General features: G+C 44.5%; 1 protein-coding gene across 1 annotated transcript in view; it reads left to right on the plus strand.

Moving 5' to 3' along the window:
- FOXK1 (forkhead box K1) overlaps positions 1 to 27518 on the plus strand; it is a 299423-nt gene that overhangs the window by 208306 nt on the left and 63599 nt on the right. The window contains exons 4-7 of the mRNA XM_069209974.1: positions 3264 to 3410; positions 7758 to 7951; positions 15855 to 16012; positions 19226 to 19507. Of these exons, the coding sequence (XP_069066075.1) occupies positions 3264 to 3410; positions 7758 to 7951; positions 15855 to 16012; positions 19226 to 19507 (781 nt within the window). The remainder of the gene's footprint in view (positions 1 to 3263; positions 3411 to 7757; positions 7952 to 15854; positions 16013 to 19225; positions 19508 to 27518) is intronic.

Genomic DNA, 27518 nt, shown 5'->3' on the forward strand with positions numbered 1-27518 from the left:
TTCTGGACACAGTTGGGATTAGCTTATCCCAGCGCAGCAAGGATACAAAACCTTCAAACACAACTTTTGCCCCAATCAAGTCTCAGTCTGATGTGTCATGAGACTTCTAGGCATGGTGGCCTCTTGCATTGCCATAGTGCCAAATTCTTGCCTGCACATGCATCTGTTGCAGGAATGTTTAGCACGTCAGTGGTCTCAGTCACAGGGTAATCTGGAAGATCAAGTGTTGGTAGACAGCCAAGCCCATCTTTCTCTGCAGTGGGGGTACAAGAACAACTTGTTAAAGGGGCGGCCTTTCTTCAACTCTATTCCTCAGTTCATTCTGACAAAGGACACCTCACAGAAAGGATGGGGTGCTCACTTTTAGGATTTCAAAGTCCATGATCTCTGGGTCTCCAAACATTGCAGTATGCACATGAATTAACTAGAATGTCTCGCAGTTCAACTAGTGCACAAAATGTTCACACCTCACAAACGCTTTCTTGATCCACACAGACATGACAACCATGAATTATGTGCAAAAAAAACAGAAGGAGGGGGCACTCTCTACAGCTGTCTCTCGTATTGCAGGCAATCTGGCATTGGGACATTCGCCACAACATTCACCTACTAGCGGAATAACTCCCTGGGGCACACAACAATTTAGCCAGCCTCCTTAGCAGGATGTTCGAACTCCACCCACCTGCTTCCCTACTTTCAAAAGTGGGGGTTCACAGACATAGACCTATTTTCAACAAAAGAAAACCTAAAATGCCCACACTTCACCCCCAAGTTCCCACACCCTCAGTCCAAGGGCACTGCTCCATGGATAAACTGGTCAGGGATATTTGCCTACGCTTTTCCATCTCTCCCTTTCCTTTTGGTTCGGAAGCTCAGGCAAAAATCCTCATATTCATTCTGATGGCTCTCACATGGGCCAGACAACCGTGTTTCATCACACTTTTAGAACTCTCACTGGTCCCTCACGAGAAGCTTCCCCTCAACCTGGAACTTCTCAGTCAGAACCGTGGACAAATCGGGCACCCACATCCCAAGGAAATAAAACTTGCAATTTTGTTCCTGATGTCTTAGAATTTAATACTTTAACCTGTCTCAAGAATGCATGGACATTCTTAAGAAAGCACGTAGACCTACTACTGAAGCATGTTCTGCAGCAAAATGGAAATGTTTTGTCTGCTACTGTCTCCCCAAAGAATGGGACTCTATCAGGATCTCCGTGCAGGGTTTTCTTTCCTACCTTCGTCATTTTGCAAAAAGCAAACTTGGCATGCACTCGTGTAAGTTTACACTTAGCAGCCATAGCTGCTTACCATCAGAATAGATAACATTCTTCACTTTTCGAAATTACAGTCATTAAAGCATTCATGGAAAGACTCAAAAGATTGATTCCGCCCAGGACACCTTCAGTACCTTCCTGGAATCTGAATACTGTACTCTCAAGACTTATAGGCCAACCATTTAAGCCTTTACGTTCATGCCCTTTACAAATTGTGTCTTGGAAAGTAGTGTTCCTAGTGGCTGTCACTTCACTCAGTGTGCTCCAGGCTTTATACTTGCAAGAACTCTTTTTCCAAGTACACAAGGATAAAGTAGTTCTTCGCACCAACCCAACATTTTTATCAAAGGTGCTATCTCAATTTCACCTTAATCTTTTGAATTTCCAGTCTTCTTTCCGCAACCAGATTCTGTTGCTGAAAGAGCTCTCCACATGTTGGATGTTAGGAGGACATTTATGTTCTACATTGATAGAGCTAAAACCTTTAGGAAAACTAAACACCTTTTTGTTGCTTTTTCACCACCTCACAAAGGCAACCCTATTTCGAAATCTGGCATAGCCAGGTGGATTGTTAAATGTATCTAGACCGGTTATTTAAAGGCCAAAAGACCATTACCTATTCCTCCTAGAGCACACTCCGCTCGCAAAAAAGGAGCAACCATGGCCTTTTTTGGGAACATTCCCGTAGCTGACATATGTATGCAGCTACATGGTCCAGACCACAACATTTGCTAAGCATTATTGTGTGGATATCTTAGCACACCAGCAAGCTTATGTAGGACAGGCAGTGCTACTTACACTTTCCCAGACCACTGCAACACACACAAGTTAGCCACCGCTTTTCAGAGGCACAGCTTTACAGTCTTTGCAGATCATGTGTATCTACAACCATACATGCCATCAAATGGAAAATGTTCCTTACCCAGTAAGCATCTGTTTGTGGAATGTAGTGCTGTAGACTCACATGTGCCCACGCGCCTGCCCAGACACCTGTGGCTGACTCAGTCTTTTCACAGTATTTATACATTCATCTGCATGGTCATTTTTCTTTTCTCTTATATTACACTCCATTCTCACCCGCCTGCAGGAAAACAGTCTAACAGTGCAGTCAATGCCCATGCGCATGACCAGCAAAAGGAGTCACTGTACTTCGAGACTCAAAAGACTTCTAGAAGAAAAACAACTTACAACCTTCTGGACAAAACCCTAGATGGCAGAAGTATGCAGAGCATGTGAATCAACAGCCCTACTTGCCACAAACAGATGCTTACTGGGTACGTAACATTTTCCTTCTAGGTGCCTGACAAGTGTATGAAAAGTTCCTATTAGTTTTTGAGAGAGGATTGTACAAACCTAGAGTTGTAAAGAGCTACAGGTGTTTTTCGCTGCTGCTGTTCCTGCAACAAGAGGCAAAATTAACTTAAATGTGAAAAAGAGCCACCACCAGATGGATGTTATTAGTTAGTCTAGTAATGGGACGGAACAGTGTATTCTCAGCCCTATTAAATGTTTCTTCTGTTTGTTAGAGTACTTTACCTAGTTTGTTGGATGTGTAAATGAGCAGTCAATTTTGTAGTTAAAAAACATGCACACGCATTCAATTGTATTTACCCGGAATTATCCCACATCCAGTCTTTCAAAGAATGTTGGAAATAACATGCAGTAAGTGTAAAAACATTGGAGACTGTGCACTGAATTTGGTGAGCATATAGAGGTGCTAGGTTAAGAATCTCAGTACTTTTGCTTAAACTTTATATTAGTTTTTTTTTTTTTAATGAGTTTCTCCGCAAGCTGTGAGTATGCAGAACGGGAGCGATTCTCACTCTGTGGCAGAAGCGATTTCCTTGTTTTCAGCCGTGACGCTGCCCTTCATTTTCATCACTGGGATGGTGATCTTGAAATGCTGCTTACCAAATCCATTGTTAGAATTCTTTTCTTTAACCTGTTGTTATACAGTACTGACTCATGTTTGTTGCTCTCTCCATAGGATGAGTCCAAACCTCCCTACTCGTATGCACAGTTGATAGTCCAAGCCATCTCCTCGGCCCAGGATAGACAGCTAACACTAAGTGGCATCTATGCCCACATAACAAAGCATTACCCATATTACAGAACTGCAGACAAAGGCTGGCAGGTGAGTCATACATGTGGTGTGCCTGGGGTATCTGGGGTGCCTAATGGAATAGACGCAAATTGTTTTATTAAAAAAAGGAAAAGTCACATGTTTCCACTAAGCAGCTTTTTTATGATATACTTTATTTTAGTTGGAGGTGGGTTTTTCCCAGTTTTCTTTCAAGGCCATTCCCAGAATGTTTCAGTTAGTCATTGCATTTTATTTGAAATATGACATACCCTTTGAATTCCATCATATCACTTACGTGGTTGATAGATTATTATCTAAAAGGTGTTAGATACCAGTTCTTATAACTTTTTCTACACACAAACATTTTACTTATCCTGTTTCCTATCTGTGCGCAGTCCATAAAGAATCTAAGTGAAGGGTTCAGGAAGAATTTAGACAACCTGAAAGAACTTTGCCACTCCCCCGTTAGGTTTAACTTGTTTTGAGCCGAAAACTGCCTTGAAGGGACGGTATCATAAACTAAACATTTGTTCCCTAAACCTGGTAAGGAAATGGTGTACATTTAAACAAAAGAGCTGTTAAAAGTAATACATACTCATTATTTTACATTTGACTATAAATCCTGGAGACTATATGATTCTTCTTCTGGGAGAATGTATTTATACAGTGGGGAAAACGCACCAATGTCCTGGGTGAGCAACATACACAAGCAGAGGAGATCATTTGCATGTTTTCAATACATGTGATCCAAGTTGAAAAAGGCCAGTGATTCAAGTTTCAGGATCGTGTCATTGTATGAACATTTCTACCTCAAAATCATTCCTACCGGACCAGTAATGTGGACTTGACATACCTGGTAAGCCATTTAAAAAAACATTACTTTCTAGTGCAGGTTAAAATCCCCCTAAGAAAAACTCAGTAGTGATTTGGTTCTAAAGAAATTAAACGTTTACCGTGTTGACATTATTCTGTGTATTTTAGTTTGGAATTTACATTTCTTCATTCATATTATAAATGTAATCACTGAACATCCCATTTGCTTAGAACAAAAAGTATGTGAGTACATTTGCCATCAGAACTAAATTCTATAGGTGTATTTCTTGTGAGAATCCATCGTTTTAATGCTTTTTGCACTTCAGATGACTATACAATCAATCAATCAAAAACATTTATAGAGCGCGCTACTCACCCATGAGGGTCTCAAGGCGCTTGGGAAGGGTCAAGGGGGGGGCAAGGAGGGTCACTGTTCGAACAACCATGTCTTGAGGTTCTTTCTGAAGAGCAGGAGGTCTTTGGTTTTGCAAAGGTTGGTGGGGAGGGAGTTCCAGGTTTTGGGGGCGAGGTAGGAGAAGGACCTGCCTCCTGTGGTGGTGCGTTGGATGGGGGGGGGACTGTGGCTAGGGCGAGGTCGGCTGATCGGAGGTTGCGGGTGGGAGTGTGGAAGTTCACTCTTTTGTTGAGGTAGGTTGGGCCAGTGTTGTGGAGGGATTTGTGTGCGTGGATGAGGATCTTGAATGTGATTCTCTTGTCTATGGGGAGCCAGTGAAGGGATTTGAGGTGTGGTGAGATTCGTTCGTGGCAGGGGAGGCCAAGGACGAGGCGTGCGGCTGTGTTCTGGATTCTCTGGAGTTTGCGTTTGAGTTTGAGTGTGGTGCCGGCATAGAGGGTGTTACCGTAGTCTAGTCTGCTGCTGGTGAGTGCATGGGTGACTGTCTTCCTGGTCTCTGGGGGAATCCATTTGAAGGATTTTTTTTTTGGAGTGCGTATTGTGGAGAAGCAGGAGGAGGTTAGAGCATTGATTTGCTGTTTCCTGGAGAGGGAGGGGTCCAGGATGATGCCGAGGTTGCGTGTGTGGTTTGCAGTGGTGGGTGCAGGGCCTAGGGCGGTGGGCCACCAGGAGTCGTCCCATGTGGTTTTATTGGGGCCGAAAATGATGATCTCGGTTTTGTTGGAGTTAAGCTTGAGGTGGTTGGTTGTCATCCAGTTGGCGGTGTCGAGGAGAGCAGCATGTAGGTTGGTTTTGGTGGTGTTGGGGTTGCGGGTGAGGGAGAGGATGAGTTGGGTGTCATCTGCGTAGGAGAGGATGGTGATTCCGTGTGGTCGGAGGATGTTGGCTAGGGGGACCATGTAAATGTTGAAGAGTGTGGGGCTGAGGGAGGACCCTTGGGGGACTCCGCAGATGATCTTGGTAGCGGTGGAGTGGAATGGTGGAAGGCGGACTCTCTGGGTCCAGTCGGTGAGGAAGGAGGGGAGCCAGTCTAAGGCTTTTTTGGCGAATTCCTATGTTGTGGAGGAGTGTGTGGTGGCAGACAGTGTCAAAGGCTGCAGAGAGGTCTAGGAGGACGAGTGCGACGGTCTCGCCTTTGTCGACTTTGGTCCTGATGTCAGTGCATGCGATCAGGGCGGTTTCTGTGCTGTCGTTCTTGCGGAACCCGGATTGTGAGGGGTCAAGAGTGTTGTTTTCTTCGAGGAAGTGGGATAGGCGGGCGTTGACTAGTTTCTCGGCAACCTTGGCGGGGAAAGGGAGGAGGGAGATGGGGCGATAGTTGGAGAGGATCTCCGGGTCGGCTTTTTATTTTTTTAGGAGAGCAGTGATTTCCGCGTGCTTCCAGGGGTCTGGGTAGGTGTCGGAGTCAAAAGAGGAGTTGATTATGTCGCGTAGTATGGGGGCAATGGTTGGGCTGGCTTTGTTGTAGATGCTATGTGGACAGGGGTCGGAGGGGGATCCGGAGTGGATGGAGTTCATGGTTTTTTCGGTTTCTTCATGTGTGGTGGGGGCCCAGGTGGTGAATGTGGTTGGGGGGGGGGGGGGGTCATGAGTGGGGGTTGAGTTGGGTGAGTGAGGGGTGTGTGTGGTGGGTGTGTGTGGTATGAAGCTGTTGTGGATGTCCAGGATTTTGTGGTGGAAGTGGTTGGAGAGGGCGTCACATAGGGTCTGTGTGTGAGGGGTCTATGTTGCTGGCTTTGGGTTTGGCTTGTTCATTAATGATGGTGAAGAGTTCTTTGCTGTTTTGAGAGTTGTTGTCAAGGCGTGTCTTGTAGTGATCTCTTTTGGCGGTGCGTATGAGTTGGTGATGGGTGCGAATGGTGGTTTTGAGGGTGGAGAAGTTGGTTGTGGAGGGTTCTTGTCGCCATATTTTCTCCGCTTGGTGGCATTTGCCCTTGGAGTTCGGGGGTGAACCATGGGGCGTTCTTGATGTTGCAGGTGGCGATGTGTTTTTTGAAGGGGGCTAGTGTGTCTGCGCAGGTAGTGATCCATTTAGAGAGGTTGTGTGCTCCTGTGTTGGGGTCATTGGTGTGGGGGTGGGGGGGGGGGGGGGGTTGTGAGCCAGTTGGGAGTTCAGGCGTTCTGTGGGGATCTTGTCCCACATGCGGTAGGGTGTGGTGTGTTGATGGTGGTGTGTAGGGGGTTTGGTGAAGGAGAAGTGGACGCAGTGGTGGTCAGTCCAGAGGAGTTCAGTGGTGTGGGTGTAGGCTATGTGTTGGCTTGAGGTGAAAATTGCGTCTAGCGTGTGTCCTGCTGCGTGGGTGCGGTGACCAGTTGTTTGAGTCCGAGGTTGGTGAGGTTGTCTATGAGGGAGGCTGGGGGGGGGGGGGGGCCGCAGGGGATGGCAGTGGCGGGGAAAAAACCAAAGGAGAGAGAGGACGGTGAGGAGGAGGCGGGAGGGGGCGCAGGGTTGCAGTGGCTGGGGAATACTCTAAAGAGGAGAGAGAGGACAGTGAGGAGGTGGCGCGGGGCAGCTGAGCGAGGAGCGACCTGCCTGCTGGAGCAGGGTCAAGGGTTGCTCCTCGTTACCGCACGTGGCTGCCATAAATGGGGGGAGGGAGGGAGGGAGGGCTGGGCGAATGGGAAGGCTGGGGGGGGTGGGGCCGCAGGGGATGGCAGCGGCAGGGAAAAAGCCAAAGGAGAGAGAGGACGGTGAGGAGGAGGGGGGAGGCGGGAGGGCCGCAGGATCGCAGCGGCTGGGGAATACTCTAAAGAGGAGAGAGAGGACGGTGAGGAGGAGGCGGGAGGGGCTGCGGGGTCGCAGCGGCTGGGGAATACTCTAAAGAGGACAGAGAGGACGGTGAGGAGGTGGCGCGGAGCGAGGAGCGACCTGCCTGCTGGAAGCAGGGTCAAGGGATACAGTAATTCAGTATTCCCTAAAACTACTTTCATTATTCCCCTAGATTAGCTTTAAATTCACAAAAACTACTTCATGCCGGTTTCACGTTTTGAAGACCGATGTGTGGCTGTTTTATCATCACCTCCTCATTGTATACAGCATTAAATTGAGGTGCTTGTCTAAGTACAAGAAATGTGGTTCACAGCAAGAGCGTTTGTCCAGACAGAACCGAAAATACACATCGCTTGTTCCATGCTGTCCAACAATGTAATCACATATTTGTATTCTGCAGAACTCCATCCGACACAACCTCTCCTTAAACAGATATTTTATCAAAGTCCCACGTTCTCAAGAGGAGCCTGGAAAAGGGTCCTTTTGGCGAATAGACCCTGCATCAGAAGCCAAGTTAGTGGAGCAAGCATTCAGAAAAAGAAGACAGCGGGGAGTGTCATGCTTTCGAACTCCTTTTGGCCCCCTCTCCTCCAGGTATGACCATTTTTACTTTTTGATTTTTAGAATTCCCAATTTGCTTTGTCCACACTTGGTAAAAATCCAGTTATCGTCTGGTATTGGAGCACTAAAAAATCTTGTTAAACTGCACTGATCATAAAACAGGTGCTAGGTACGTGGATGATAGTGACGAAATTGGTGTGTTTGCTTTAATTTCAAAATCATTGTGCATTTGAACCAGTGGTGTGATGACTGTTAATGCTTTGAAAGGCAGAAGTTTAGGTGTCGATATTGTGTTTTTTCATTGGTAGTTGCTTTCACTCCATACAAGTGTTTAAAACCCAGGGTTATAGCTATTCACAAATTGAGATTTTGTTGCAGCTTGAGTACTAGTATGAGTTTGTGCCTTTTTCTATGCCATTGAAGAATGTTTTTGGCTTCATTCTTTGCTTGATGCAATTTGAGACTGGTCATGTCAGTCTTGTGGCAGGAGGTTGCATTGAAGCCTTATAGTTATAACTGGCTCCTAGACCTTAAAGTTTTGTTTGCTTCATTTGCATTTTGATCCTTTCTGGATATTGGATAGAAATGTAAGTGTGATGTCTAATTTGGGGTTCACTATAAAGGTTTGATCATTTGGCACTTGTTGATGTTTACACTAACTTATTTCCTTTACTTAAACTATCCTCTCTGTGACTGGATCGAGAATTGATTTGCTAGAGTATCCTGCCTTTGTTTATGCGTATTTTCAGATAAAGTTCTCTGTCTGCTCTGCCGATATTAAACATTATTTTTGATAAGCATTTGTTTTGCAGATAGTTTCAGGATTGCTCTTTCCCCTATTATTTTCAGGTAGAGACACCTGGTTGTCTGTACTTTTTAGCTTGCAGCCATATTTCGGTGCACTAGTCTTGAAATTCTCAAAAAGGATTATTAAAGGAGCCTATTGATTTAGATGGAAATGAACATATAAAACGTCAAGGTGTAAATGAGGGTGCTGGCGTTAAAACAAAATATCACTGTTTTGCATAATGCTATCAAATCTGAACTGTCCTTTCAACTGACGTCCATCTATGAGTGGAATCCCTTCATTCTGATGGATATTCCCGCCGTGGATTCCTTACCTATTGAATTTCCCCAATGCACCAGCATTCCACAGAAACTTTTCTTCTTCATAGCTCTCCATGTCAATGAGGACATTATAATGCCACGGTTCCGCATGCGACTCTGTGTGACTTCATCGGAGCCATAAGAGGCTCTCATTGGCGAGCTGAAGTCAGTTCCCTTTTTTCCGTGCCTTCGACGTGTAAGGTTTTCTGGTAGCTCTGTTACATTGTAGATTTTATTCAATAGTTTTTCTCCAAGAGTTGAAACTTTGTTGCTGGTTGAAAAATGCCTCCTCCAAGGAAGTTAGAATTTAAGGCGTGTAGGGAATTCGAAGGTCAGATGTCCATTACTGACCCACACGACAATTGCCTTTGGAGCTTGAGTTCGGATCATGATGTACAGACCTGTTCGGCATGTCCAACAATGAACCCAAAGGCGCTAAAGGAACTGGAGGCCAAGCTGTTTTTGGTCAAGCACAAGCAAGAAAAAAGAGATTGTTCGAAGTCTCAGCCTCGATCGAAGTCGCCAACTCCCCACTCTTTGAAAAGAAAACACTAGAAGAACGGCATCATTCCTCTCAATGCTGTTCATCGAGGGATGATTCTCTGAAGTCGGGGTCTCCAAAGTGACTGAGATGTCTCCATCTCCATCGCCTACTCCGATGCCACCTGCTAGTCTGATTCTGACTTTGCCTGGACGTCCTGATCTGGAGCCTGAAGTGGTCCCTTTTCCTTCTGGGACACCTACTCTTCCTCCTGGGACACCTACTCTTCCAACACAGGAGCAGAGTTATCCAGCATTTCCAGCTCCAGGGACAGATCCCTTGAGTTTTCTAAATGCTTTCTTTGCAAGGGTGTTGACTCCATCTGGTGCGCCTGCGGCCCCATGGGTCCCCTGTCATATTCGCTGGATGGATTCACCGGTGCCGTACCTGCAACTTCCCTTTGTGACTTTTGTACCTCTGCTTCAAGTGTCCTGGCCTCATCCAGCGCAAAGGCGGTCAACTTCGCTGATCGAATAAGGTTCGTCTGCGCCAGCTAGGACTTCTCCGGCATCAGTTGAAGTAGCTGCGATGTTGCGCTATTCGACTCCAGCACCCTCTGCTCATTCAGCCCAGGGCTCTAAATCACTGGCGCCATTATCGACGTCACTGATGCCGTTACCGGCATTGCCGATGATAAAATCAAGAGAGATCTAGAAGAGAGGCTCTGAGACTACTAGGGGAGACAAAGAATGCCTTGGATAGAGGCTATCTTGACGACTGGGAGATAATTCACCTGGACACTGATTTTGAGGGGTTGGGCATAGCAAGATGGCTGGGCACTTCACCTGAATGGGAGCTGTTATCACCATAGGGTATCCCTCCGTCTGAAGTCATGTCATATCATTCTGTTATAAATAGAACAGCTGAGATGTTGGATTTGCCTCTACCCATGATTGAACTTAAGTCAAATTTATTAACAGAGGTATTACATTTATCCTCTTCTTCTTCTCAACCCTTGTTGCCTTTTAATGATGCATTTATGGAGCCAATCCCAAAGAGCTGGCAGAAACCCATGACTTCCGCTGCTGTGTCTTGGTCGCTTTCAAGGCGGTCTAAGCTGGCTCCAGGGGACCCTTTGTTTTTGATTTCATATCCACACCTGAGGGTTTGGTCATGCAGGCCTCGTGTTCTTCTAGGTTGACTCCTGGGGCGTTTTCTGCTTCACCTGCTAATAGAGTGTCAAAAAGAATGAAATAGCCAGAAGAAGGTGTTCTCCATGTAATATGGCCTTAAAATCTACTAATGCAACATGTTTGTTAGGTCGTGCGTGCTCTGAAGGACTCGGCTAAAGTTGTAGTTCCAAAATTGCCGGAAGATGTACAAGGCCATTTTGCTGAACTCCTGAGCGATGGTCAACCTGCTGCACCCCAGATCGTACAGTCAGGTCCGAACTCTGCTGTCTCTGTGACAAGAGAAATGGGGACCTCAGTTGCTTCTTGGAGGTGCACTTGGTTAAGGGGTCTGGTTTTTCTCCTGAAATACAGATAACCTTGTTAAACCTTCCATTTGATGGTTCGAAAATGTTTGGTACTAAAGCTGACTCTGCTTTGGAAAGGTTCAACTAGAATATAGCAACAGCAAGATCTTTGGGGCTGCAAACGCGACCCAAGGATTATAGTCGGTTTTGGCGGTTCTGAGGATTCGGAAGATCCTTTTCCTTTCAAGGAAGACACCAATATCAGCAGCAGCAATCGAATTCCCTCTATAGAAGCTACAGAGGGTGAAAGGCAGCATGCAGCAGCCCATCATTCTTCCTCCTCTTCTTCCTCTTCCTTCGTAGCCAATGTCTCAGGAAAGCAGCCCTAGTTCCGCCATCTTGCAGCATGCTTTACCCATGGGAGGGAGGTTAATTCATTTTTTACAACAGTGGAGGTCCATAACATCGAACATTTGGGCGTTGAATATCGTAAAAAACAGGTATGCCCTACCCTTCCAGGTGTTTCCCCCTCCATTTCCTCCCCAACAAAGTTTTTGTTTGGAAGATCATCTTCTGTTATATCAACTGGAGGTCCTAGTCCTCCTTTTACAGGTTGCAGTGGAGTTGATTCCGGAGCATGAACAGGGCCAGGGATGTTACTCACGATATTTCCTGATTCCCAAATAGGACCATCATTTATGTCCGATACTAGACCTCAGGGTTTTGAATTGGTTCTTCAAACAGGAAAATTCAAAATGCTGATCCTGGCATTTGTGCCGGACAAAGAAGGCTGGATGGTTTCGGTCGATTTTGCAGGATGCTTATTTTCACATCTGCATTCTGCCATCGCACAGGAAGTATCTCCCCTTCACAGTGGGGCCACAGCATTACCAGTTTGTGGTTCTTCCCTTTGGTCTTACTTCTGCACCTTGAGTATTCACAGGGGTGATGGCAGTGGTTGCAGCACATCTCGGAAGGTGGGAAGTACCAGTATTCCCTTATCTGGACGATTGGCTGCTCAAAGCCAAGTCTCTGGAGTTGTTACTGCATCACTCACAATTGACAACTCCTTTGTTGTACAACCTGGGCTTTTATTTAATAGTGCCCAGGTCTCACCTAGATCCTTCTCAGCACACCCTGTTCATAGGGGCAGTACTGGACACCACAGTGAATCGTGCCTGCCTTCCTCTGCAGAGGATTCAAGACGTTCGGGCTATGATTTCGATGTTTCAGAATGAAGTGATGGTTCTAGTTTGAAGGTTTTACACCTGCTTGGTCTGATTGCGTCCTGCATTCTGTTGGTCACCCATGCACGCTGGCACATGATGCCCTTCAGTGGTGCCCCCGCAAGCAGTGGTTTCAACACAGCAGATCTCAGAGTCGATCAGAATCTCCTGAGACGCTGCATTGGATCTTTGATGGTGGGATGTGAACGGCAATCTATTACAAGGGAGGCCGTTTTGTCCTCCACGTCCAGTGGACACAGAGAGAACGGATTCCTCCACTCTAGGGTGGGGAGAAGATCTAGGGGGCCTGGAGATCAAGGGAATTTTGTCTCCAGATAAACAGTTGTTTCACATCAGTCTGTTAGAGTTGCTGGAGACAAGTCTGGCTCTCAGGGCCTTCCTCCCTTCCATGCAGTCAGTCAGTGCAGGTCTTGAGAGACAATACTACCGCAATGTGGTACATAAACAAACAGGGAGGTGTAGGATTGTATCTTTTCAGCAGAGAGACTCTAAAATCCTGGTCCTGGGATCAGGAACATCGGATTTGCATTATAGCAAATCACTTGACCGGGGCTCTGAGCGCATGTGCAGGCAGTCTGTCGGCATTTTTCAGCCGATCACGAGTGGCGTCTCCATCTGGAGGTGGTGCTTTACTTCTTTTGGCTGTGGGGTACCCCTCAGATAGACCTGTTTGCCACTCAAGAGAACGCACACTGCCAGTCATTCTGCAGCCTCCGGTATACGATGCAGGGGGCAGTAGGGGCAAGTTTCAATTGGATTGGGGCTTCCAGCTGCTTTACATGTTCCCCCCTGCGCCACATACCCTTGATTCCTCGAGTTCTGGGAACGATTCGCCAAGACCTGGCCCAGGTCATATTAATAGCCCTGGACTGGCCACAAAGGGTGTGGTACACGGACCACCTTCACTTCTCTGTGCCCTCTGTTCCGTCTTTCTCACATGGAGGACCTCCTCTCGCAAGGGCAGATTCTATATTCCCCACCTCTGGAGCCTGCACCTACATGCCTGGAAATTGAACGGGCAACCCGAGTTCTTTTTCCCTCCCCTTTGACGTGGTGGATGTTATTTTATCAGCCAGGCAACACTCCACCAAGTCAATGTATGCTGCAGATGGGCTAAATTTATAAAGTGGTGTGAAAAAAAAATTCTGTTGACCCCTTAAATATCCTGTTTATCTGACATTTTACGCTTTCCCTGGCACAGCAGGGTTGTGCAATTGCAACAGTTAAGAGACATATGTGTGCCCTTTGCTTACCCGACCAACCTTCCCTGTTTAAATCCCCTATAGTGCTATGGTTTATTAAGGGACTTACAAATAAATTTCCTCCCACTCCATTTATTATGCCTCAGTGGAATATTAATCAGGTACTCACCTTATGGGTACACTGTTTGAACTCTTACCTAGTGGTCATTTAACATAACTTGCATTCAAAACTGTTTTCTAGTTTCTATAATGTCAGCTAGACGATTAAGTGAATTGCAGGCATTACGTGTGAAGCCCCTTCACGACTTTCTATCCAGATAAGTTGGTATTGAGAACCAGGGCTGCTTTCCTGCCAAAGGTGGTTACTCCGTTCCACTTGGACCAGTCTGTCTCCCTTCCTACTTTCTATCCTCCGCCCCATCCATCTAAGGAGGAGGAAAGGCATCATCGATTGGACCCTAAAAGGGCTGTGAGCTTCTATATTGACAGGACACGTGATGTCCACCTTGGCGATCAATTGTTTGTCGGCCACATAGGAAAGATGAAAGGCAAGGCTGTGCACAAAAGGACTTTGTCCAGGTGTATCATCCTCGGCATAAAAATCTACTACGCAATGGCTTACAAAGAGCCTCTGAAGGTATTAGAGCTCATTCCACTAGAGCTAGGTCTTCCACTTCTGCTTTAGCTTGCGGTGTGTCTTTGGTTGATGTTTGCTAAGCAGCAGCTTGGGCCTCCCTCGTCACCTTTGTAATGCACTATTGCTTAGACTCAGAGGTGAGAAGGGACGGTCACTTTACCTGTTCTGTTTTGCAAGATTTTTTGGTATAAGCAGACAGGCAACCACCTCGGAGTGTGGGACTGATTGGGGATTCTATTCAAAAGGTGAGGAATTCACAGTTCGATGTATCCATCTGAAGAACAAGTTGCTTCTGGTGGATACAGTATCTACCAGTGGATTCCTCATTGACCCACCCGCCTCCCTGTTGCTTGTCTGTATATACCAAAAATAAATCTATTTGTAAATGCTGTACGATGTTGTTTTTCATATACGTTATATGTATAGATATAATGTTTTTGATCGAAGTTTGCAACAAGATATGGTATTTGTGATGTTGGTTTTACCTGTACACCATGAAAAAAGTTGATGGAAACTGACGCCAGCACGTAGACGAGGGCTTCTTTTGGCTTTGATGATGTCACGAAGTCGCGTGCGGAACCGTGGCATTATGGCGTCCTCGTCGAGGAGGAGAGCTATGAAGCTAAATTTCCATGAAATGCCAGAGCATTGGGGAAATTCAAAAGGTGTGGAAGCCACAAGTATATACTGTCTCTACCAGAGAAAGCATTACCAAAGGTAAGTAACTTGTTTGTCTTCCTCTCAGTGATGAGGCAAATATCCCAGGTATGTTGCTTATGTGCGTAATAAGCCATACAGGTTATGTGACTGTTGATAGGTTCACACGCACTTCTTTTCACCACTTACACTGCTTTGATAACTTTTCTCGTACTGCCCACGCACTGGTGGAAACCCCACCTGACATAAAGTTTCGTTTTACCCTTCAACCATGTTGTGAAGTGTTGGCTACCGTTAGTTCTAAAGGTTAGTTTTTAATCCGTGTTCCTTACGGGATAATATTTTTATCTGAAAATATGGTGCCCTTGACTTGGATAATAAGGACGAATTATCTATCTGCTCAAGCTATTGTAAATCACATAATTAGCTTGTTAGCAATGGGGAGGTGTTTTATATTTGGACTTATCTTAAAGAGATTGTTTTGTTCCCTAGTGATTCTTTACTCTCACTATGAAATGCTGTTAGACCTCTAGAATTAGCAAGAAGTTCAACTCTTTCTGGACTTAAAATTGATTATAGGGCACTTCAGTTTTCTTTAACAGGATCAATTTAAGAATTTGTGAAAGATGTTTTAGTTTATTCAATTTCGAAACAGCATTTGACAATTGTAAAAAAAAAAAAAAAAAGACAAATCTGTCCTTAGCCGCTTCCATAGGGATGTTCCCAAATAGTTTGAAGTTAATGCAGGCCTCTTCTGAAAATGGTATTTTAGGGATGCAAATATGCTGGAACAACTCCGTCTACTGAATAAGTTAATCACAGAGTGGAATACCCATCAATTGATGTGTGACCTTCAGTTTACATGAAAGGCAGCATCCATATGATGTAGTCTGCAGTCAGTAATCCAATCTTGTCTCCTTATCAGTTCAGCAAGCATGTACTTGCTTGAAGACTCATACTGGTGTTGGGCATCCTCTACAATGTGTTCCTATCTTTGGAGATTTTTTTGGTTGCATTATGCCCATTTTGAAAATATAGTGGATTTTGAACTGGGTATAAACATATGTAATGTGTATTTGTTTCCCATATATGGTTTACTGTGGCATTTTGTTTAAACACATAATATAGGAGTGCGCCTGCCTCACCTACTCACCCTGGCCTAATGTCACCGGGCATGCAGACCCCGGAATGTTTGTCTCGTGAAGGATCTCCTGTGTCACATGATCATGACATTGGATCAAAGCTAGCTTCTGTTCCAGAGTACCGGTACTCGCAGAGTGCACCTGGTAAGTTTCTTCTGTTGCATTTTAAGTTTCTGCTTCAGATATTATTCTGAAACAGTACCACATTTAGAAGACATATACATGTTCAGTTGTTTACTGTGGAAAATGTCGCTCTTTTGGAAACTTTCAGAAAAAAGCACAAATTGATCCTAAATCAAATATATGCGCTTATAGAAGTCCAAATCCTCAAACAGAAACCAACCAGCTTAGATGATGTTTGGTATTTCCTAGGTACCAAGTACCGAATCCCTAACAGTAATAAGAAGTGCATTGTTTAATGTGGAATTAATATGAATAAATGCACTTAAAATTAAGCACAACTTGTAGTATAATGAAAATCAATCACTTGGACGATTATTGCTCTGTTAGGTATGTTTGGTAGGGTTCGCCAAGAGAAATAATAAATCAAGACACGTTAATTTAATTGCTATAAAAGTAACTGAATTATAGATAGGATAAAAACCTATTTAAATTGAACTGTCAGCAAATTTCTCAACCTCACATGTGCTTCTGCACCCTGGTGTGGGCAATTCATAGAAAAAGGAAAATGTACTCCTTGGACTAAATAAGAGATTTGTTTGACATCACTTCAAAACGTTGCCATTCCATAACAAATTGTGATGTTGTTTGTCTGGTTTGTTGGAATTCAACCACTGGAAACTATATTGAAACTGACAAACCCATTTGACATAGTCTAGCAAGTGTGTGCCAGTCCTCTTGAGCCACCCAGGGTCCTCCAATTGAATTTAACGAACCCAAACATCCTGATGCGGGCTATATTAAAAAAAACAAGCATTTGCAATGTAACTGGTCTCGCGAGAGTTAGTTATTAGTGTTTTAAAGTCCTAACTGGACTTTTCTTGCCACATAAATTGAAAATGAACAGTAAAACAGTTGCCATAAGTGAGCCGATTCAAAGCGCCATGGCCAGCATGAGCGCGAAGAAGAGACACAAAAAGAAATTCGCTCGCAATAAAACGTATTGGCAATTGTGTAATATCCATGTAACATGGGTAGTCTGCAAGGCGGTAACAAAGCCACCCCAAGGAGGGACAAACATAAATCATTTACCAATGATGATAAAGGGTTTTTGAAAGGCAAGCCCTCGAACAAGTGAAAGTGATGGGCACGCAGTGGACGTGGTTAAAGGCCCACAATTCTTACAAGAGGTCAAAGTGCTTGTGCGCTTGACCTAAAAATCAGTTATTGATGCCTTCACAATCTGTCCCGGTGCCAACTTTACTTTTAAACCTACTCCAGGCCACTGCTATTAACCAAAACTAAAGTTTGGATAGTTGTCCAAAATTATGAAGATGATCTTTGATGTTCTCAAAGATGTTCATTGCAGGCAGGTGGAATTAAAATCGAGTTTGTGCATTAAAAAGAATTAAATGTGATTGGCTGCCTCATGGCACTTTATTTCCTGCAACTATGTATTTGAATCTGTCAAGCCCTACCTTCACTTTGTTTAATGGTATAGAAAGCGTTCTGGCTATTTGTCTGTTGAACAGCCTGTGTTTTGATTTCACTGCCTAAGACTGAAGCAAAGACAAGAACCCCTCCTTTTAAGACCAATATGTTTACATGGTTGTTGGCATAGAAGAGTAACTTTGAGGCACACTTTGCAAGCTAGTACACTACTGATATGAAGAACAAAGTTGTGATGTACTAATCTGCAAACCAGAATGTATATGTATGCGTGTGTGCACGACTCAGACACAAAGTTTGTATGGTTTCATCCAATTGTAAAAGGTAATCAGAAAACCACCGTCTGTACGGATGTTGAATGCTTCAATTTCTCAGAAGGTGACACTTGGCTGCTGAGACATATGTGGTACTTGCTAACGCATCCCTGCTTTTTAGTTTTCGAAAATTAGCATTTGTACTTAACAGGTTTTAGAACCCGAGTCATGGATAAAATTGATTCATAACTTTATTACCATAATTGTGTTTCATATGTCCGAAAGAAGCAGAAGTGCTGTCAAAGTATATTTATTGTCACAGACGGCACTTGCACCATCTAACATGTACTCATGGAGAGAACTTGTGTCCATCTGCGAATAGTCAGCATTGTGGACTTATTTAACAACTAGTGTATTTATTACCGCAACATTGTTGTAGATAATCCACAGCATGACCCTTTCAACAGTAGATGTTTAATATCATCATCATAATGTTCAGTCACAGAGCATGCTATCAGGGTGTCCTGATACTGATACAGTAGAATGCGTAGGTAAGGTGGCATAGAAGAAACCTAGAGCAAAGGAATACATTTGTGGAGCACGTGTTTTGTATTGGATGTGTCCAGATCTGTGAGACCCAACCAATAGCTACTCGGTACTTTAGTGCGTATATTTTTTTCAGCGGGAATTAATTGATTGCCTTGTCTCTGGGAGAAGGCATATCTTAGCTCACTCAGTGTTCGTTGTAGCTGTGAACAAGTGCTAGAGTGCAGTTTTAAGAATGTGCCATTAGTTAGTGATCTATTTATTTTATTTCTAAAACAACACAGGAGTGCAACCATTGTGGTGGTATTGTGCACTTTTAAGGGGTTGTATTTGGCTGAATTTCAGATTGCCTATGAGGTTGATGAAGCTATCCTGTAATGTATTTCAGAACCATGTGCTCCAACGCAGTACCTCACTCATGACACTACAGCTTACACTTGACACTTAACTCTAGAGGTGCTCTGAGGTATGCATAGTGTTAAAGATTTTAGTTAAGCATGTACTTAGACAACAGCCAAGCGGTAAGTCTGTCACCCTAAATACTTCAACTAAGTCTTTACATTAATGTGCAGTTTCCTGCACAGATATATAGTATGACAGAAGTTTGTGTTGTCTGTAAACGTTGAAGGTAGAAAGAGACAGAACTGCACCAGGTCTCTAGTGGTGCTGGGAAGTTGAGGTGTGCAAAGCCCAGGACTTGTCTGTCTTTTGGTCCTATAGTTCAGAAACTTGGTGACTCAATATGCAGTCCTCAGTTGATCTCTGCTAGGGTTAAACTACACATACATTCACACACAAGTTGCCTACGTGTTTCTGGAGCATGACTCAAAAGGATGAGTGGTCTCCTGGCCACAGGGTGAACGACTGCTAGATCTATTTCGTTTTCACTTTGTCCCGTTTAATGAGTTTGACAGTGTTTTAAATTAACATTAATAACTTTACTACATGAGCCAAAATGATTTGAAGTTTTTGTTCCTTTTATTTGCAGGTTCTCCGGTTAGTGCCCAGCCAGTAATTATGGCTGTTCCTCCAAGGCAATCCAGTCTGCTTGCAAAACCAGTGACTTACATGCCAGCTTCGATCGTTACTTCTCAGCAACCTTCTGGTCACTCTATTCATGTTGTTCAGCAAGCACCCACAGTCACAATGGTCCGGGTAGTGACCACTTCTGCCAGCTCCGCTAATGGATACATAATAACCAATCCGTGCACGACTGGAGGAACGCATGAAATGCAGAGAACAGTTTTCGATGGACTTGGTGAGATCCGAGGTAAATTACTTCATGATTTTCCCTAATCCTGCTGTTGTCACCAAATAATACTACAGTAATAAAATGGTGCATAGAACATCCTTTCATGACATTTGAGAAATATAAAAACATAGATTGTGTGTCTTTAAGCTTCAAAACGTCTTTTAAAGGAGATTCAAAAGTAGATTTTCCTTCTTTGTCGAGTTCAGTAGTCTTCATCCTTGTTCAGGCACCTAAAGAAGAGGTATTCAGCTTTAAAAAAAAAATCAACGTTTAGTCTGATGTTCATTTTTTAGGCAACTGTAGCCTAGATTGTTTTTTTCTATACATTACAGAGAAAACAACCAATAACATATATTATGAACTCAATCATTGGTCTATCAAACCTATGTACCTGCACCTTCTGTACTCTACCGTTGTACCTTCCTCCCAGCCTAAAGCTAATCCATTTGATATTTACTTTGGCTGCAATTACTTGATTGCATTCTTGGGCCATGTGCCATTTATTAAAGTTAGTGTCATTAAGTAATGCCAATAAAGACTGATGACACCCAAATCTACTTTTAGCTCGAAAACAACACAGAAAAACAAGCTAACATCATCACACTCTTGGAGCACCTCTTTTGTACACACTCTTTGAGCAGCTCCTCCGTGAAATAGAGGAGAGCTTCCTCTGCATGACTGGAGCTATAATTGAAATCCTTATGATAAGAGGTCCGGCAAGAAATCCTTGTCTTTCAAGTGTTCCAAAGCCATGGAACATAAATCAACTTCATGAAAAGTCAATAACTTGAAGATTTGCTATGAACCTCTTTGACAGATTCCAAAGGCTGCAAAATCACGCACCGCTACAAACTTGACACATCTGACCAGTGGTGAAAGTGCTTCACTGGCTCTCAGTGAAACAAAGATCAAGGTCAGGGAACTCTGTGCTCTTCGAAAAGCCTATTTGGAAAATACCTTTACTTGGTACCAATTCCACTGTTTGTCACAGCGGAACATTGAATCATGAACTACACGCTTCATTGCACACAACAGTTTTTCAGAAGGCTCAAACACAGAGGCAGATTTGGGGAGTATAGGGCCCTGGTCTGTGTAAGGTACTTAACTCCAATCTTCTAGTTGAACCAAACTTTGTGTTTCAGAAAACCATTGAGTGAACACGCCTAGTACTGAACGTCTCCTCCTAAGGACTTGCGATTGAAGAGATTTTAATTAAAACATTATTTTACACTAACTTTGCACTACGTATACTAGAATTTCATCCCATAGGTGAATGCCACACTTAGGGATAAGCTCCTGCTTATGTTTCTTTTTGCAGTTCTGTAATATAAAATATTTTTGTTCTCCCTTTGCCTTGTGGGTAGCAAATAACTTGCTTTTCTTTTTCCTGCATGTGTTAGATTTCTGCTTCCTAACTTTTATGAGCTTCCAAACTTCAACATGTTTTCCAGTAATTTTTCAGTATACCACATAATTCAAATTTTTTATTAGCAGCTTTCTCACATCTTGAATGTAACCGAATTGTAATGTTTATGGTGTAAAAACAACTAGGCAGTGATGTAATTTCTGCCTGTTTGCATATGAAAATGTGACCTTGAGTTGTCTGATATTGAATGGCGATAAAGTCTAAAATTGAAAGAGAAAACATGCGGCTCCAGGCAAACATGTCCATCTATCAGTCGGAATGCTTTTAGAAGTGCCCTAGATGGACCAGCTGCAGGAGCTGAATTAAAAAAAAGTTGATGTAAATCCAAATCTCAGCCTTTAATCTAAAAACTAAGAAATCTCATGTTCGATGGCATCTGTCGCTGTAGATACGCATGTTCTGCAATAGCTCGCCATCTGGTGTTGGGCCGGAGTGTTACAAGTTGTTTTTTTTTTCGAAGAAGTCTTTCGAGTCACGGGACCGAGTGACTCCTCCTTTTGTCTCCATTGCGCATGGGCGTCGACTCCATCTTCGATTGTTTTTTTTCCGCCATCGGGTTCGGACGTGTTCCTGTCGCTCCGAGTTTCGGAACGGAAAATTAGCTAATTTCTGAAGATTTTCGTCGGTATTGTTGCGTTCGGGATCGGCGTACTTAGATTCCACACCGCATCGAAGATCGAAGAGCTCCGGTGCCCTTCGGGGTAGTTTTTCGATCCTCCGTCGGGGCCTGGTCGGCCCGACCGCGTGCTGAAGAACGCCGATGGAACGGACCCCGTTCCGTTTCTGCCCCAAATGCCACAATAAATACCCCTACACAGACCAACACTTGGTCTGCAACCTGTGCCTGTCACCTGAGCACAGCGAAGACACCTGCGAGGCCTGTCGTGCGTTCCGGTCCCGAAAAACACTCCGAGACCGTCGAGCCAGAAGACTTCAAATGGCGTCCGCACCGACAGCCCAACGGGAGTTCGAGGAACAGGAAGAAGAAGGTACCTTCTCGATCCAAGACTCAGACTCCGAAGGATTCGACGATACACAAACCGTGAGTAAGACGTCGAAAACCACACAAAGAAACATTTACAAGGCCCAGGGGACGCCACTGCCACCAGGCCATGGCTCGACCCATAAATTCGGTGACCGACCGTCGGCACCGAAAAAGGCCCAAACAGTGCCGAGATCGTCCGACTCCGGTCGAGACACCGGCACGCAGCCTTCTCGGGACCGAGAAAGTGCTGGAGACAAGCCTCGACACCGAGATGCCGGTGTGGACAAGGCTCGACGCCGAGACAGCGGCACCGAAACAGATCGACGCCGAGAGGTTTCGGCCCCGAAAAGGAAAAAAGTCACCTCGGAGCCGAAAAAACACGCAGACAAAGTTTCGATGCCGAAACAAACTGCAAGCGACCCAGCTTCAGGCTCTTATACAGAAGAGCACTCGCTAACCTCCCAAATGCAAAAGCATAGGTTTGAGGAAGAGCTACAAGCAACTGATGTGGACCATACGCAAAAGCGTATCTTCATTCAGCAGGGGACAGGAAAAATAAGCACCCTTCCCCCCATTAGGAGAAAGAGAAGGTTGGAGTTCCAGACGGAACAAGCACTACAACCAAAAGTGGTGAAAAGAGTTACACCACCACCCTCTCCTCCGCCCGTGATTAACGTTTCACCAGCACAAACTCCATCACACTCCCCAGCTCACACCACCATGAGCCAGGGTGACCAAGATCAGGACGCATGGGACCTATACGACGCCCCAGTGTCAGATAACAGCCCGGAGGCATACCCTACAAAGCCATCTCCACCAGAAGACAGCACCGCGTACTCTCAGGTGGTGGCTAGAGCAGCACAATTTCACAACGTAAGCCTCCACTCAGAACAGGTCGAGGATGATTTCTTGTTCAACACACTCTCCTCCACCCACAGCTCATACCAAAGCCTGCCTATGCTCCCTGGTATGCTCCGGCACGCAAAAGACATATTTAAGGAGCCGGTCAAAAGTAGGGCAATCACACCAAGGGTGGAAAAAAAGTATAAGCCGCCTCCTACGGACCCGGTTTTCATCACTACACAGCTGCCACCAGACTCTGTTGTTGTAGGAGCAGCTAGGAAAAGGGCCAACTCTCACACATCTGGAGATGCACCACCCCCAGATAAAGAAAGCCGCAAGTTCGATGCAGCTGGTAAAAGAGTCGCAGCACAAGCTGCAAACCAGTGGCGCATCGCGAACTCCCAGGCACTACTTGCGCGCTATGACAGAGCCCACTGGGACGAGATGCAACATCTCATTGAACATCTGCCCAAGGACTTCCAAAATAGGGCAAAACAAGTGGTTGAGGAGGGACAGACCATCTCCAACAACCAGATACGTTCCTCCATGGACGCTGCAGATACAGCTGCACGGACAATTAATACATCTGTAACTATCAGAAGGCATGCATGGCTCCGAACGTCTGGATTTAAACCAGAGATTCAACAAGCAGTTCTCAATATGCCTTTTAATGAAAAAGAACTGTTCGGTCCAGAAGTGGACACAGCGATTGAGAAACTCAAAAAAGATACGGACACTGCCAAAGCCATGGGCGCACTCTACTCCCCGCAGAGCAGAGGGAATTACAGCACATTCCGTAAAACGCCCTTTCGAGGGGGGTTTCCGGGTCAAAGCACACAAGCCAGCACCTCACAAGCAACACCGTCCACTTACCAGGGACAGTATAGAGGAGGTTTTCGGGGACAATATAGAGGAGGGCAATTCCCTAGAAATAGAGGGAGATTTCAAAGCCCCAAAACCCCTACTACTAAACAATAACTCACAGGTCACTCACCCCCTCCACACAACACCAGTGGGGGGAAGAATAGGTCATTATTACAAAGCATGGGAGGAAATCACTACAGACACTTGGGTTCTAGCAATTATCCAACATGGTTATTGCATAGAATTTCTACAATTCCCTCCAAACATACCACCAAAAGCACAAAATTTAACAACACACCATTCCAATCTCCTGGAGATAGAAGTGCAGGCACTATTGCAAAAGAATGCAATCGAATTAGTGCCAAACACACAAATAAACACAGGAGTTTACTCACTGTACTTTCTGATACCAAAGAAGGACAAAACGCTGAGACCAATCCTAGACCTCAGAGTAGTGAACACTTTCATCAAATCAGACCACTTCCACATGGTCACACTACAAGAAGTATTGCCATTGCTAAAACTACACGACTACATGGCAACTTTAGACCTCAAGGATGCTTATTTCCATATACCAATACACCCATCGCACAGGAAATACCTAAGGTTTGTATTCAAAGGAATACATTACCAATTCAAGGTACTGCCTTTCGGATTAACAACCGCACCAAGAGTCTTTACCAAATGTCTAGCGGTAGTCGCTGCACACATAAGAAGGCAGCAAATACATGTGTTCCCATATTTGGACGACTGGCTAATCAAGGCCCATTCGTTCATACAGTGCTCAAATCACACAAATCAGATCATACAAACCCTCTTCAAACTCGGGTTCACCGTCAACTTTACAAAATCCAACATTCTGCCGCGCAAGGTACAACAATACCTAGGAGCCATAATAGACACATCAAAGGGAGTAGCCACTCCAAGTCCACAAAGAATTCTAAATTTCAACACCATCATACAACGCATGTATCCAACACAAAAGATACAGGCAAGGATGGTATTACAACTCCTAGGCATGATGTCATCATGCATAGCCATTGTCCCAAACGCAAGACTGCACATGAGGCCCTTACAACAATGCCTAGCATCACAGTGGTCTCAAGCACAGGGTCACCTTCTAGATCTGGTGTTAATAGACCGCCAAACTTACCTCTCGCTTCTGTGGTGGAACAACATAAATTTAAACAAGGGGCGGCCTTTCCAAGACCCAGTGCCACAATACGTAATAACAACAGATGCTTCCATGACAGGGTGGGGAGCACACCTCGATCAACACAGCATACAAGGACAATGGAACGTACATCAAACAAAACTGCATATCAATCACCTAGAACTTCTAGCAGTTTTTCAAGCACTAAAAGCTTTCCAACCAATAATAGTTCACAAATACATTCTCGTCAAAACAGACAACATGACAACAATGTATTATCTAAACAAGCAGGGAGGGACGCACTCCACGCAGTTAAGCCTGCTAGCACAGAAAATTTGGCATTGGGCAATTCACAACCAAATTCGCCTAATTGCACAGTTTATACCAGGGATCCAAAATCAACTCGCAGACAATCTCTCTCGAGATCACCAACAGGTCCACGAATGGGAAATTCACCCCCAAATTCTGAACACTTATTTCAAACTCTGGGGAACACCTCAGATAGACTTGTTTGCGACAAGGGAGAACGCAAAATGCCAAAACTTCGCATCCAGATACCCACACAAACAATCCCAAGGCAATGCCCTATGGATGAACTGGTCAGGGATATTTGCTTACGCTTTTCCTCCTCTCCCTCTCCTTCCTTACCTGGTAAACAAACTCAGTCAAAGCAAACTCAAACTCATATTGATAGCACCAACTTGGGCAAGGCAACCCTGGTACACAACGCTGCTAGACCTATCAGTGGTACCCTGCATCAAATTGCCCAACAGGCCAGATCTGTTGACACAGCACAACCGAAAGATCAGACACCCAGATCCAGCATCGCTGAATCTAGCAATCTGGCTCCTGAAATCCTAGAATTCGGGCACTTACAACTTACCCAAGAATGTATGGAAGTCATAAAACAAGCCAGAAGGCCATCCACCAAGCACTGCTATGCAAGTAAATGGAAGAGGTTTGTTTGCTACTGCCATATTAATCAAATACAACCATTACACACAACTCCAGAACATGTGGTGGGTTACTTGCTTCACTTACAAAAATCTAACCTAGCTTTCTCTTCCATTAAGATTCACCTTGCAGCAATATCTGCATACCTGCAGACTACCTATTCAACTTCCCTATATAAGATACCAGTCATTAAAGCATTCATGGAGGGCCTTAGGAGAATTATACCACCAAGAACACTACCTGTTCCTTCATGGAACCTAAATGTTGTCCTAACTAGACTTATGGGTCCACCTTTTGAACCCATGCACTCCTGCGAAATACAGTTCCTAACCTGGAAGGTGGCATTTCTCATCGCCATTACTTCCCTAAGAAGAGTAAGCGAGATTCAGGCGTTTACAATACAGGAACCTTTTATACAACTACACAAAAATAAAGTCGTCCTAAGGACCAATCCTAAATTTTTGCCAAAGGTTATTTCACCGTTCCATCTAAATCAAACAGTGGAACTTCCAGTGTTCTTTCCACAGCCAGAGACCGTAGCTGAAAGGGCACTACATACATTAGATGTCAAAAGAGCATTGATGTATTACATTGACAGAACAAAAAACATCAGAAAGACTAAACAACTCTTTATTGCCTTTCAAAAACCTCACGCAGGAAACCCAATTTCAAAACAAGGTATAGCCAGATGGATAGTTAAATGCATCCAAATCTGCTACCTTAAAGCTAAACCACAGCTGCCCATTACACCAAGGGCACACTCAACCAGAAAGAAAGGTGCTACCATGGCCTTTCTAGGAAACATCCCAATGCAAGAAATATGTAAGGCAGCCACATGGTCTACGCCTCACACATTCACCAAGCACTACTGTGTAGACGTGTTATCCGCACAACAAGCCACAGTAGGTCAAGCCGTATTAAGGACATTATTTCAGACTACTTCCACTCCTACAGGCTGATCCACCGCTTTTGGGGAAATAACTGCTTACTAGTCTATGCAGAACATGCGTATCTACAGCGACAGATGCCATCGAACTGAAAATGTCACTTACCCAGTGTACATCTGTTCGTGGCATCAGTCGCAGTAGATTCGCATGTGCCCACCCGCCTCCCCGGGAGCCTGTAGCAGTTTGGAAGTTACCTCCAATTATTTATATATGTATCATCTCAACCTTAAATACGTGCATACTTAGTCACTCCATTGCATGGGCACTATTACTACAATTCAACTCCTACCTCACCCTCTGCGGGGAAAAACAATCGAAGATGGAGTCGACGCCCATGCGCAATGGAGACAAAAGGAGGAGTCACTCGGTCCCGTGACTCGAAACACTTCTTCGAAAAAAAAAAACAACTTGTAACACTCCGGCCCAACACCAGATGGCGAGCTATTGCAAAACATGCGAATCTACTGCGACTGATGCCACGAACAGATGTACACTGGGTAAGTGACATTTTCATTCTGTCCTTTAGCTTAGTGTAGAATGTTTCAGATGCCTAGTATGTGTCCTCAACGAAGGCAGTTTTTCCTTCTTTGGCATTCTTACCATTGAAGTCCTCCTTAGCTGCCATAAACATCTGTCATGAAGTTCATCTTGACAGTAAAATGGTTGTCGACTGAGTATTTGTCACTGAGTAAGTAAGTGACATTTTCTGCATTTTTACATGTTTTCCATGTATTAGTATCAGTTCATTTGGATGATAACTTAAAGACTGATGGACCTCTGATTGTCACTGGATGGAGAAAGACCACAGCCCTTGAGTCTTTCACACAATTACTGCATGACTGACTACCCACATGAAC

Source organism: Pleurodeles waltl, chromosome 10 (genome assembly GCF_031143425.1).
Source record: "Pleurodeles waltl isolate 20211129_DDA chromosome 10, aPleWal1.hap1.20221129, whole genome shotgun sequence".
Lineage (NCBI taxonomy): Eukaryota > Metazoa > Chordata > Amphibia > Caudata > Salamandridae > Pleurodeles > Pleurodeles waltl.